Here is a 13,250-nt window from a genome sequence, read left to right as displayed (position 1 = left end):
CGGACCCACGGTTGTCCAGAACCGCCACAAAAAGCCTCTGCCTGGCTCTGGACCTGATCTCCATATGTTCTGACATCATTCTGACATCTGCATAGACTCCATATTTGGGCATGCCTGACAAAAAACTCCATATATGGGCATAAAAGGGACACAGACAGATGGGTGGAACGGGTACTCTGACAGGGGTACAAGGGGTATTGCATAGCCGGGTGGGGCATGGATCTCAACTTCCATCGTTACCAACTCGGTGCTCTACAGCCGGGCACCGGTCTAGTCTAGTGTAATTCATTTGAGGGTCCTTGAAATTAAAAATGTTGAGAGCCACTGTAGCGCAGTGGTTTGTCTCTGGGTGGGACATCGAGATGTGAGAAGTAGATGCTAGGCACACAAGCATACCTTGATAGCCTTTCAAATTACACGTATGGGATGAAAAAAAATCCTTTTGATTTCAGAGAGGGCATATCAATAGCCACACAAGCTAGGTCACATGTTTCCAGCGTGAGAGAGATGTCATTGTTGCCATACAGCCGACTGCCTTGGGGTAATACATTCACCTCTGTGGGTTTCAGAAATCTAACAGAATAAAAGGAGATGTAATAGTCTGCGGAGGTCACATACTTCATAAGAATGACTGAGAGTGCCTCCTGGGTGAGGTAAGGACCCATGAAGCAATAAGCCATTATTTCTACCCTCAAATGCTTTATATGGCCTCTTGATCCTGTGTTGGAACACTTTGCAAGGCCTGACATGCATCAAGACTGGCCAGCTTGCTTTCCTCACTCTTTCTTTCCCTCAACACAGGTCATTCCTCACACTCCTTGTTTAACTTTTCTCCATCTACAGGTGAGGCATTAGGGGCTTGTTCCTGTCTCAAAGTGTCTAGTCTTTGAATACTTGTGCCACTCCCTTCACTCCCACTGAAATAACAGAGATAAATGCTGTACCACATCAAGGACGTTGCCAACGGCCTCAGTGTTTAACAAGGCAACAACTCAGTGGCAAAAAGGTTGGATAAAAAAAGCAATGCTTGCGATGAGATGATTCCCTAGTGGTGGTGGAGAAATGCTGGGGAATTGATTGATGGCTACTTCAGTTTTATACAAATGCCTGACGAAACAAAGTAAAAGCGGAGCATAAAAGCCTAAAAAAAAAGGCAGCTCGCTGAAACAAAAACTGCCCAGTTGGGTTTGACCCGTTCTTTAATGAGCGATTGTGAGAAGCGGCTAACAGCCAGTACCCCGTTTGAGAGATGAGACTTAAGAGCGGAGGAGGGCAACCAGTGAAGCATTGAAAGGGCCCCCCAGGAGAATAGGCACAGATGAGATCCTTAAAGGCAATATGCCAGAACTCCTTCCTACGCCTTTAATTGCAAGAGAGAGTTGGCATGTTCTCTAACCCCTCCACAGCCTATTACAGGTGAAGACCACCACCTGGCTCACTAAAAAATAATAGATAACTGGATCTGGAACGGAGGATCGGATTCCACAGAGGGCACTTAGTTAAGGCCTTAACACTCCCGCCAGGAGCAATGTTCTCAAACTACAACCGGTTTTGGAACATTTGTAATGAATGCCTTGTGTAATGAGTGTTGATATTGTGAAAAACATACACATAACCAAGGAAATCGTGCCATTGAGGGTCATCTAAGGGAGAGTGGAGGCACGCCTGGATGCCTTTCAGGGAAATTCATGGGGAGTTTGGAGGAAAATATATATGACTTTGTCACTTTGGAAAAAGCGACTTGAGGTGTTGCTCCATCAAATCACTCTTCCCCAAGGATAACTGGCTTTACCCCGAGAGATGCCATATTTCACGGCCATAATACGACTTCAAAACCACGAAGCTTAAAAAAGTTGAAAACTGTTCTGAGAATGATTTAATAAAGTTATGCATTGAAGAAATCTGGAAGAACAGGGGGGGGGGCCTTTGAGTCTGAAATCCTTGTGGACTTTGCCTTATGTTACTTAACAGGATAAATGTGAGATTGGTTACAATTTTTAATAAGAATTTCTTAATTAATCCAAATGCAAAATGAAATAGCATGCCCATAGAGGACTCGTTGTTCCACCAGAGCACTAGGTCAACACATGGCTCTGCAGCTGAAGGGAGCCGCGCTGGATCTTTTAAACCAGAGAGGCCAGTGCACTGATATGAAGCTGCTGGCTTGAGAGGAACATAAAAAATAATGGATCGTAACGTCATTCAATTGAAGGCTGGATTGAACTCGAAATCCACCAATTAAAGCGTTTTGTCATAAAATATGCAGATTAAATGGTTAAAATGGATGCACTTCAAAGGCTTTTGTTGGGGGGGGGGGGGCAGTTAGATCCCAGAGGAGTCAACTCAATGGGTTGGAATGCCATGGGAATTTGCTTCTTCTTTCCATTAAAATAGGCTTTAGACGAAGAACTTTCTAGTAATCGTGTGTCCAAAGCTACTAAGGCAAACTACTGTGCAGGACTTAAAGGACCACTTCACCACTTTTCAACCTATCTTCATATAATTGGTCCTCACTAATAATCATGATAAATGGGAGAAAAGAATTCTACTCGGTCTGTGTCTCGTAGGAGGGCTGTGGGCAGTTCAGAAACCCGTCCACCAGTGACATAATCAATGGGGAATCCAAGCTAATAGAAACTGCAGGCTTTCTAGTCCTGAAAAGTTGCAGTGCGAAAATGGAAGCCATCGTTCTCACAATAAAAAAATTAATATAAACATTTTTGTAAAAAAATCTGCCTAACTGGTGAACTGCCCACAGCCCTCCTATGAGACACAGACTGAGTAGGAAAAAATATTAGTGAGGACCTATGAAGATAGGTTGAAAAGTGGTGAAGTGGTCCTTTAATAGCAAGTCCACTCCACCAGCAGCAATTTGAGGGCAATCTTTTGGAAAACGACAAAAATATAAGACATGTGTTTGAAACCATGGTGTGAAGTGAAAATAAAGGCAGAACAGGAAAGGAAGATGAAAACACAGACATACCATGCCACTGCTGTCAGTATTCATCTCAATTTTCCCCTCGAAGGGACCCCACGTTGTGCCCACAGGGAGCTGCAGCCGACAGTGGATCCGTCGTTCGCCATCTTTGAGGAATGCGTCCAGCTCTCCTAAAAAAAATACAATATTGACCAAAATTGTCATCCGTAATGTTCTATACAAGCATACAAGCTAAAAAAAAACAATCACAGTGATGAACATTCATTGCCATGTGCCCTGAAACCCAAATGTGTTATCACATAATTGCCTAAAGGCCCCGCACTATTTAGAGACCAGTTTCAAAACGGATAAGCAAATCGAGTGAACATCCATCTGATGGTGTTCCTCAGAAACACAACCCGCTAACCTTACTTGAAAGGTGTCTTGTGTTGAGATAATCTCTGTGAGACACTGCAGGCTCACTGGCAGGCAGTGGCAGTATAGTGGCAGACCTATTTCTGTTGTTCCAGGATGGCTGGCTGGGCCCTTGTTAGTGCTGTGTGCTGCAGAGCTGCAGTTAATTAGCAGTGAAAGTGGATAGCACTGTTAGCACTACCAGCGCTCACCTCCCTGACACCCCCGGCTATCTTATCTCTTAGATTCAGTGTACTTTTTTGGGACAGTGATTAATCAAATAGTTATGATAAACCCCTTGGCCGGGTATGACATGCTGCAGAGTATGTTTGCATTTGTGCGTGCGTGCGTGCGTGTGCACGGGAAGACAAAGTTATGCAGCACCCAGCTCTCAAAAATGCACTTCCGCCTCCTCACTTTGACAACACTGAGAGGCCTGGTGAAGGAACATTGAAACGGCCAGACTGCTGCTCTTCATGTGATACTGTATCTGGCATATCAACTCATCAATTAAGGCCCTGACACTCCAAGCCCATTGGAAGAACTAATAGCGACTCATCAGATCGAACTGATCAATTTAATCAATTATAAATAATTTAATAATAATAACAACAATCCATCACTATTATGGGCATGTCCTTATAGCCAATATATCTATTATCTATAAATGCACCATCTCTGTCTGTCTGTCTGTCTGTCTGTCTGTCTGTCTGTCTGTCTGTCTGTCTGTCTGTCTGTCCTCACACCACTCCATATTTGGGCATTCCTGACACAGAACTCCATAAACTGGCCTGTTCTGACATCACAACACTCCATATTTGGGCATGACTGACACAGAACCACAGGAATAATGGGACACAGAGAGACACATACAGAAATCTCCATATATGGGCATAAAAAGGACAGGTGGGTGGAACGGGTACTGCATTTCCGGTTGTCCAGAACCAGCACAAAAGCCTCATTTGGCATGCCTGACAAAGAACTCCATATATGGGCATAAAACACACACATACATAATAACTGGGTGGGGCATATGCATGCATTTCTGGTTGTCCAGAACCAGCACAAAATCCTCTGCCTGGGCTCTGGACCTGATCAACCCCTATATATCCATATATGGATCTGGCAAATTCTTCACAAATAGTGAAAATAGCCAATCTACAAGCTGGAGATCTGCAATTTTCATTATTGTTGCACAACACTATTGTGTGAAGACGTATACAATTACGCTTAAATGTAATATAAAATGTGAGGGGAAAATATTCAATTAATCAAGAATGAATCAATAGAATGTCAAAAAAATAGTTAGTAGTTACTTGGAACCCTAGCCGGAACATACACAACCACAAAGAATACAGCTGATGTCAATCTATTAAATACAATTTAGAAATTAGAAACTGTGCTATATGTGTATTTACGTCCATTAATATGCATTGTCCTGTCCAAATAAACAAATAAAGTAAAAAGCTGTAAGGTGTATGTTCTACGCCAGTGTGAGACGAAATGACTCTCCATACCAGCAGATGGCGGTAGGCCGTATTCAGAATCCAAAAAGAAAGCTTCCATAATGGGAAGACAACTGGGAGCATTTTCACACCACTCTGAATTCTGTTTATGTGGTCTTATTGCTTTACTATATTTTATTTTACATACTTTATTTGCATGAGAATCCGAATTGAGAATGTCTTATGCAAATGTGCACCTGCCTGGCACTGGCCGTGTCTGCTCTATAGGCCGTTTTCTCATGACATGGCAGAGGAGAAAGATCGGTGACGTCTAATATTCCATCTGTGTGCCCCTGTTTTAATCTGTCATCGGCTTGCTGCTCACTAATGACACGTAGCCAGTGAGTTAGTTCAGGCGGTATACACTCGAGAGGTTAACGCGCATGTGCAGCTCTGTGCAAGAGATGTGCTGTAGGCCTATGGGACGTGTCAAGCAGCTGATCAGCTGGCGGTCTACTTAAGCTCACCTGAGTCATTGTACTTCTTCCTGTTGTATTGCCAGTGTTGCCACTGATGCTGTTCTAAGGGTTCTGTTTCTGATACATGTATATAGTATCTCCCTTCTGCCTGCCAATGAAAAGATTTCTGGCCATCTCGCTCCAAGGTTCACACCGCCAATGACGAGATTCTCGTCATGACATGTTTTCAGTGGTTTACGATAGAGGGCGATTCCACCACACAGGCACACACCAAGGAACAGATCAAGCAGGGAGCGCCCGACACGCACCATAGGCAATGCATTGAGCCTCGGTTTCCCAGAAGCCTTAGGAATCGAGTGTCAGTGGGGTTTTTTTCGGTCACGTGATCCAAACGTGTGACCTGTCACGAATGTCCGACGGAAACCCTGTATGACTTAAAGAAAATAATGGCGGAAATTCATCGATAGTTGTAGTCCTTCAGTCAACATGTTTAGTCAACTGATCGCCATCGCAAATGGCTGACTACCGCCAAATGGGACGGAACACACCACAGAAACTACAGCCGATAGTCAGCCACAGCTACTCCAGCTTTTAGGACTTGGCTTGGTATGTCAGGGCCTTTAGACCAACTTTGAACAGGACAAAGTAATTATAACAACTTTAAATCAGACTTGTATCTCTTTCACACAAGTGTGTAGCATGTTGAGCTGGTATGGAAAGGTACATGGCCATGTGCACCTTCTCATGCACAAACATCAACATCAACAAAAAACACACATCGAGAGGACACCTGCTTCAACATTCACAGGTCACAGAAAGGTCATTGATGATACACAAAAAAAGAATACTGAAAATAGCCGATCTACAAGCGTTTCAACATTTTGACTTATAATGTCCTGCCCAACATAGGGAGACCAGGTTGAAATTGATAAAAACAATAATAATGATAATAATACATAAAACACTGAACAGGATGCAGTGTAAACATGTTACATTTCGGTGGAAACGCACAGTTTTGTAAGCACATCCAAATAAGATACTTTGAAATTCATTACCGTATCTCTCTCTCTCTCTTTTCTTGCTTTCTCCCCCTCATCCTTCCTGCTGTAGCACACTGTGCTCCTACTGCCGCAGTGGAAGGTGGGTAAGCTCATTAGACAGAAATAATTAAACATTGGCGCACAGCTGGCCATCATCAGAGGCAGCTCACAGTGAGAGCAGCAGCCACCGCTTGATGCATTCTGTTTGTCCAAAGATAAGACGGCGGCCTTTCACCGCTTGGACGCAACTTCCTGTTTAGCCCTGCTTGAGTTGACACACGACTTACAGTCATCCCCAAGCCAATGACTTTACTTTCTTTTTTAAAGCATGGCTGGAGAAGGGGGGTGGGGGGGGGGGGGGGGGTCTCTAGACGGTACAGTCAATACATGTAGGTGTACGTGAGAGGGGAGAAGGGGATTGTGATTCAATTTGCTGGGCTTTTGGTCCACCGTGTTTTAGGTGCCAGTTGTTTGCGTACTGTACCAAATGTTGCCTCAGGACCGTGGGCTCCCAGATGGCTTGTCACATCTGTTGCAGATACCAGTGGAAGACCTCTACGAAATCACCAGTGGATGAATAACAGGCTCCCTTCATACTCCATCTACTGTAAGAACTCACAGTTTCACCATCCAGTCCAAACACATCCAGCCAACAACCAAGGCTGCATTATATTGCAATGTTCCAGCAATAACATAGCTATAATTTTGTTGCTTACAAGCGCCCCTAATCCCTACTCTGTAGTCTACTTATCAGGTCCAGCCACAAAAGAAAAGTCTAACCAATACAGATACAGCACGGTCACAGAAGAAGACTAAAAGGAAAGACCAAATTGGGACGGTTTGACAAACCATGCCCGTTTTCTTTCCCTCTTCAGTGTACCCGATCAACCAATACTCAAATGACACCGACTTGGCAAAGGAAAGCTGAGTATGTGGCTCAAGCGCTGTGCCCCCTCCCCCAACCTCATCCCTGCTCCCAAACCCCCCACCTACCCACCCACCATCACCCCAAAACCCCCCTCCCTCTGATAAGATCATCATCTGTCGCTAGACTCTAGGGTCTGTTCCTGCGCTCCACAAATACTTGGCAGACCAATGAATGTCCCTTTGTGTGGAGAGATCCTCCTCAGATAGCAACCAAGATGCTCCACATTGGCATCTGTGTTTTTTTTTCTGTCTTTCTTTTTTGTTATGCTGCAGAGGAATAAGGAATCGCATCTCTCTATTGGCTGGCAAGCGACTGCATACTAACGAGCTCCTTGGTGGCTGAGTGCCATCCTTCTATGATTTGAAGAGCAAATGTGTGCAGGCCAGTGGCAGCGAGATGGCCTCAATAGGTTGATCAAGCTCCCCTAGCTAATTAATTATCATTATTAGATATAATGAAGGCCATCTGACCTAACATTTTAAATGTGGAAATATAATGGCCCCAGCTTTCATTTTAAAAGTCTACAGAAAATAACCAGACTTGTTCTTTTGGAACTGAGAAAGTTTGAAAAGGTTACTCTCTTATCAAATATCACAAAAACCAAACAGATTTGACCCTAATTGCTTTCTTACATGGCCCCTCTGTGCTGCTCCAGTAGATTCCTGGAAGTCAATGATAGATACATATTTCACTCTGAACGTTTCTCTTAATGCACATATAGTGTGAAAGTGTAATTTCTGTCCCAGAGTACGGTAGTCTGCTAATGGTCTGACATGACAAATGACTCTTCCTTACTGCAGATTTACATTAGTTAAAGGAAAGGATTTGCATAAGTTATCTCTAACATAAACTTCACTTCAATAACTAACGTTGGCTCAAAGATCACCCTAGCAAAAAAACAAATAGAAAACCTATACAGTGCTCCAGAAATATATCTGGATTTTTATTATCTGGCTCCCTATTTTGGGACTTTCATTAGCGTTATCTAGGTGACAATTCTCAAAAACAGCAGCTCTATACGTAAACGTCACGCTGCGATGCGCAGTGAGCTTGTAGATCGGCTTTGCCGCGCGAAAATAATGAAAGATGGCGTCAAAGCAACTCAATCCACTGATATTAAATACAGGTTTCAAATAAAAGCAAATAAATGATTGGTGTTCAAAGTTCAATAACCTGTGCGTGGCAATTCAGCGATGCCCTCCTGAATCCCAGTCATCCCCACTGATAGGCCTGCGTTATAAAGCTGCCAAATGGACTATAAATTAATATACCACGAGAAGCATATGGGGTGAAATGGAATGCTCTGTATCGGTTCAACAAAAGGTGCTACATCTTTAAAGCAGATATGTGATATGAAATTTTTACAGCTGAAGGAGAAATGTCACAGAGCATTGATAAGAGAGCGATGAACTTTCCTCCCCCCCCCCCCCATACCCCCACCAAGCCACTATTATCAGGTCCCGGTGAACAAAATGCATCATTTATAACCCAGAGCCCACACTATTATCTCCGGGCGAGACACTTGTTTTAACAGTGAAGGACCTCCAGCCCCCCCCCCCCCCCCCCCCCCCACAGTACCCTCACCCACACCCTCCCCTCCCCAGAAAAGAAGGCCCTCCGTTTGGTTCTGTCCATCCCTTTGAACAGCAGGAGAAGTTGACCCTTTTCTGGCGGTGGTGATTTTTTTTCTTTACTTTAGTAAAAGTATCAGTACTATAATGTTTTAAAAAGTACTCTGTAACAAGTAAACGGCCTGTATAAATTTGTTTACTTGAGTAAAAGTCCAAAAGGATTGGCATCAAGTATTGACAAATGAACATACTCAAATAAAGTAAAAGTACCTCAAAAATGTACTTGTATTGTATACTTTCCACCACTCGTTTCCAGGCAACCACAGTGAGCTTGACTGAGGGAGGGGGGGGGGTATGTAGCAGGGAGAACAGGCAGTGGAATGGGGGGGGGGGGGGGGGGGGGACGACGACAAGCCAAAGGGATTAGGGCATGTTAACTCTGACGGATTGGGGGGCAGGGGGGGGGTTGTTGGTGGGCCAGCTGGGAGTGTGGGGTGTGGGTGGGTAAACAATTAAAAATCTACCTGGTGTCCCACCAGGAATATGATATATAATAGCGAAAATATCTGATCTATTACAATAGACTATCTATAAGATCAAAACCTGCATTGGAGCTTGTAGATCAGCTACAGTATTCTTGCATGACACTGTTGTATGGTGAAGTATAAAATAAGGCTTAAGTGGTTTGCTGAGATTGTTTAATGTACCCCATTATTGAGTGGTGCAACCACTCCTATAGACAGCTACTGTATACAGTCCCTGGCTGGCTGGGTCTGAGCATGGAAATAGCATATGTTCACCACCAAGTGTCACTGTTGTGCACCCCAGCCTAACACACCACCAAGTCTCACTGTTGTGCAGCCTAACACACACACACACACACACACACACACACACACACACACACACACACACACACACACACACACACACGCCCTCAACAATGCCTGCAGTAACTGAATATAAAGTTACTGCATGCACATTGCAATCATGCCACTAAAGCGTGAAAAGAAAACCATTATTAAAGACTCGGATGCATGCTTTGGACATGGATGTTGGCTGTTGCTGTTGTTAGTTGTTGCATTGAACTGAAATATAGCAGTTGTCAAGGACTCAGTTTGATCAAAGGCCTGCAGAAGTTAGCAGTAAGGATGCTGACAACAATCTGCAAAGCATCCATCTTTAGAGAAGTGCTGCGGTGTCTGTTGATAGCATGTAAAAGGAAGACAGGAAAACTTAAAGAATGATTGTCCTCACACAAAGATATGGCCATATCACAAACAACATCTAGAGGACACGTTATTATTCAAGGAATCTGATCTGTTTTAAATGCTTCCTGAAATTTGAGAACCATCAAAAAGACATTACTCCAAACTGGGCCTGTCAGAATAAATGAGTAATTGTGGATTTATTCATTGGCAGCTATAGACGCCATGTGCCTGAAACAGTTGGCTAAAAAAAAGGTTCTTCTTGCAGAAGTTATTAAAGAAACCAGACATTTTAAACAAACTTAACACATGCTTCTCTATGACCTCTTGCACACCTACTCCGAAATTGTTGCATGGATGCGAGGTTACATTTCGGCGCAACTCCAGACTTTTCTAGAAGTTGGTCTGTGTGTGTCTGTGTGTGTCTGTGTGTCCGGACTCTCCGGAGCTAATCTCGCAAACCGCTGGAGCGATCAGTGCTGAATTTCTTGTGCACACTGACTGCCAGTAGGCCACACAGTAACTCCACTAATTCCGTTCACATATTTGAATAAATATCAGAATATCAGGCTGAAACCTTGCCCACATTTGGAGTCATATAGATATGTCATAGGCTGGCAACATGAAGTCCGAGATCCACATTGGAGCCACTCCATTCCCAGATATTTTGAACCCAGTTTGCGTTTTGTTTAAATGCATTAAAAACATATTAACTGATTAATTGATTCTTATGCTTAAATGCGTTTTTTGTTTGTTTTTTAGGTTAAAGCTATACTGCTTATAATCACTGCTATAGAGTTTTTATAGTAAAAAGAAAATACATTCATATCAGAATAACAACGGAGAATTCTCTCTTGTTATTCTGAGCATAGTCTAATTTATCAGCTTCAATTTACAGTAGTAATGTTCCAGTTCGTTTTCTCATTCCTTGAGTTACTTACAATTGAGTTACTTACAATTTCATTTGTAACTAATCGTATACCTACCTGAAAATGTGTTTTCTGTTTACTAGCAACAATAATCAGAATATACTGTATATAATATACAAAGGTGTCATATGCAGACAATAGACACCGTAGCATGAATCAGACTTTAATATTACCTCTCCTGTGTTTCATTTTCACTAATGTTGCCACTTGCCACTACAGTATGATACCTCAATTTCTCTCTGGGATCAATAAAGGTACCTTATCTTATCTTATCTATCTGAAGAACAATTTGTACACTGTAACACATTAAATACATTTCCCGCAGAGCTGTGATTATGAAAATAATAAAGTATACAGATAGAGCTACCAAAACAATTTCTGCACAGACAATGCCTACAGTAAAGTGAGTAAACACAGTGACATCGGATTCTTTAAATTTGGCAGTTAATTCAGGCGTACTATTTTTAAAGTACCTCTGATTCTCCTCCCAAGTCAATTACCAGACCTCCAACTTCCCCTGGGTAACAGAGAATTCTGTTTGGGTTTTTTTTCTTTTTTCCTGTGTGACCTAGTTGTCTTTTGTGAGTAGGTTTTAGCAGGAGCAGTTTGACAGTCAACAGATAAGATGGATTAAGCTTTTTTTTTTTTTTCATCCAGTTTTGATGTGAACAGCGTAAAAGCGGGTTAAATCATCGAGTTTCAGGAGTATTTTTAAATGCCTGGAGATAGTGTGATAAAGGAGCTAAACCTAAAGGCTTGGGCTGGGAAGGTCAAGGTCGAGGTTTTAGCGACCAGCTACCCGCCGATGAGGCCAACCTTCGTCTCTCTCAAAGCGGGCTCACTGCAGCAGCCAAGTCCACCTCTCATCACTCGGAGAAAAGATACATGGGGAAGTGAAACAAAATCCCACAACCACACTATGGGCAACATCAAAGAGCAACGCACCCCTACCTTTTGTGTTATGTGTGACTGTGTGTGTGTGTGTGGGGCTCCTAGTCCTGACTGTGTGCATGAATGAGCTAGGCATCTATAAAACAAACATGCACGTGTGTGGTGTGACTGTGTGTGCATGTCCATATACAATACATACCGCTACATGTAAAAGATGTAAGCATTCCTCCATGAAAACAACTGACTGTAGTGTAATCGTGTTCTGATTATTTCTATAAAAAACCCCACCAATTAAATTGTTGACGTAAGAGGCAACACAGGACTGTGACACACATGCTAATCAACCCGGTTTATGATGATAGAGTATTAAATTATATTTTGAGGATATCATTTGCTTGGAATCCCCCATCCTGATCGCAGGCATGCTTAACATGGGCACAGGAACTGACAGCTGTATCGCCACGTGGTACAGCTCAGCCAATCCTGAATTCATTTGAATTTTAAGTCGCTTTGCTTCTGAAGGCACTTGAGCATTATGAAAAGGTGAAGAGGCAAGGCGACCAAAATCAAAATCAAAATGAAAGACTGGTCAAATATTGATGTCACAAGTTTCTCTATCAGCATGTCACATCGGTCCAACATGAGACGTGAAGTTGGGTTGGAGACATCTTTAAGGAGGACATAGTTAGACACATTTTGAGGACGTCGATTCCAGCACTGCTGCTCATGTCGGTGACAGGGAAGAGTAATCCTATACACAGGCTGCTATTGTGAAATGAGAAACTAGCCTCCTTCACTGGCAGAGACCAGATGCACCTCTCTCTCTCTCTCTCTCTCTCTGTCCTAATCTGTAAACGACTTAAAGGAGCCTTATCTCCAGGCTCTTCTGCTTCATTTCATGCTTGATTTACTTTAATTTGTCTGATAGGGCACAAGGATTTGGAAATGGCCCATCTTTCGGTGGAAAATGTTCTGATTTTTCTCTGGCATTGTTATGTGGAGGTTTTTGACTTTTCTCTCTCGCTCTCTTTTTCTTTTTCTCTCTCTCTCCACCGCCATCTCTCTCTCTCTCTCTCTCACTCCCACTTACTCTCTCCCTCTATCCATCTCTCTTTTTCCTTTCCTTGAGAGGGGAATCTTGCTCCAGTGCAACAGTCTGTTTGAGTGCATTTAGATTCGAGCTAACGCAGCAGAAACAAGTTTTCCATGTGGTGTGATTTTGTGATGGGCAACGGCGACACTGGAGTCGTGTTTGCCTTTCAGATTCACATTGGGTGCGGTGCAGCCGAGTGCTTCAAACCACAAAGATCTTATGTTTAAGTTAAGAGGCGACTGGCCCTCCAGTTTAGCAAGTGGGTGAGCGGCTGGCGCTGATAAAGTTGCTCCACAATGAAGGGACAGGGCGACAAGCGTCATGTCTGCAGATGC

The 13,250-nt window shown here is 43.2% G+C and overlaps 1 protein-coding gene across 1 annotated transcript in view; it reads right to left on the bottom strand.

Moving 5' to 3' along the window:
• Positions 1 to 13,250, bottom strand: part of zfpm2a (zinc finger protein, FOG family member 2a) — a 150,586-nt gene that overhangs the window by 81,381 nt on the left and 55,955 nt on the right. The window contains exon 4 of the mRNA XM_083760969.1: positions 2,984 to 3,108. Within this exon, the coding sequence (XP_083617095.1) occupies positions 2,984 to 3,108 (125 nt within the window). The remainder of the gene's footprint in view (positions 1 to 2,983; positions 3,109 to 13,250) is intronic.

Source organism: Protomyctophum parallelum (assembly GCF_964188405.1).
Source record: "Protomyctophum parallelum genome assembly, chromosome: 3".
In the NCBI taxonomy this organism is placed as follows: domain Eukaryota; kingdom Metazoa; phylum Chordata; class Actinopteri; order Myctophiformes; family Myctophidae; genus Protomyctophum; species Protomyctophum parallelum.
This window is presented reverse-complemented; position numbering and strand designations above follow the sequence as displayed.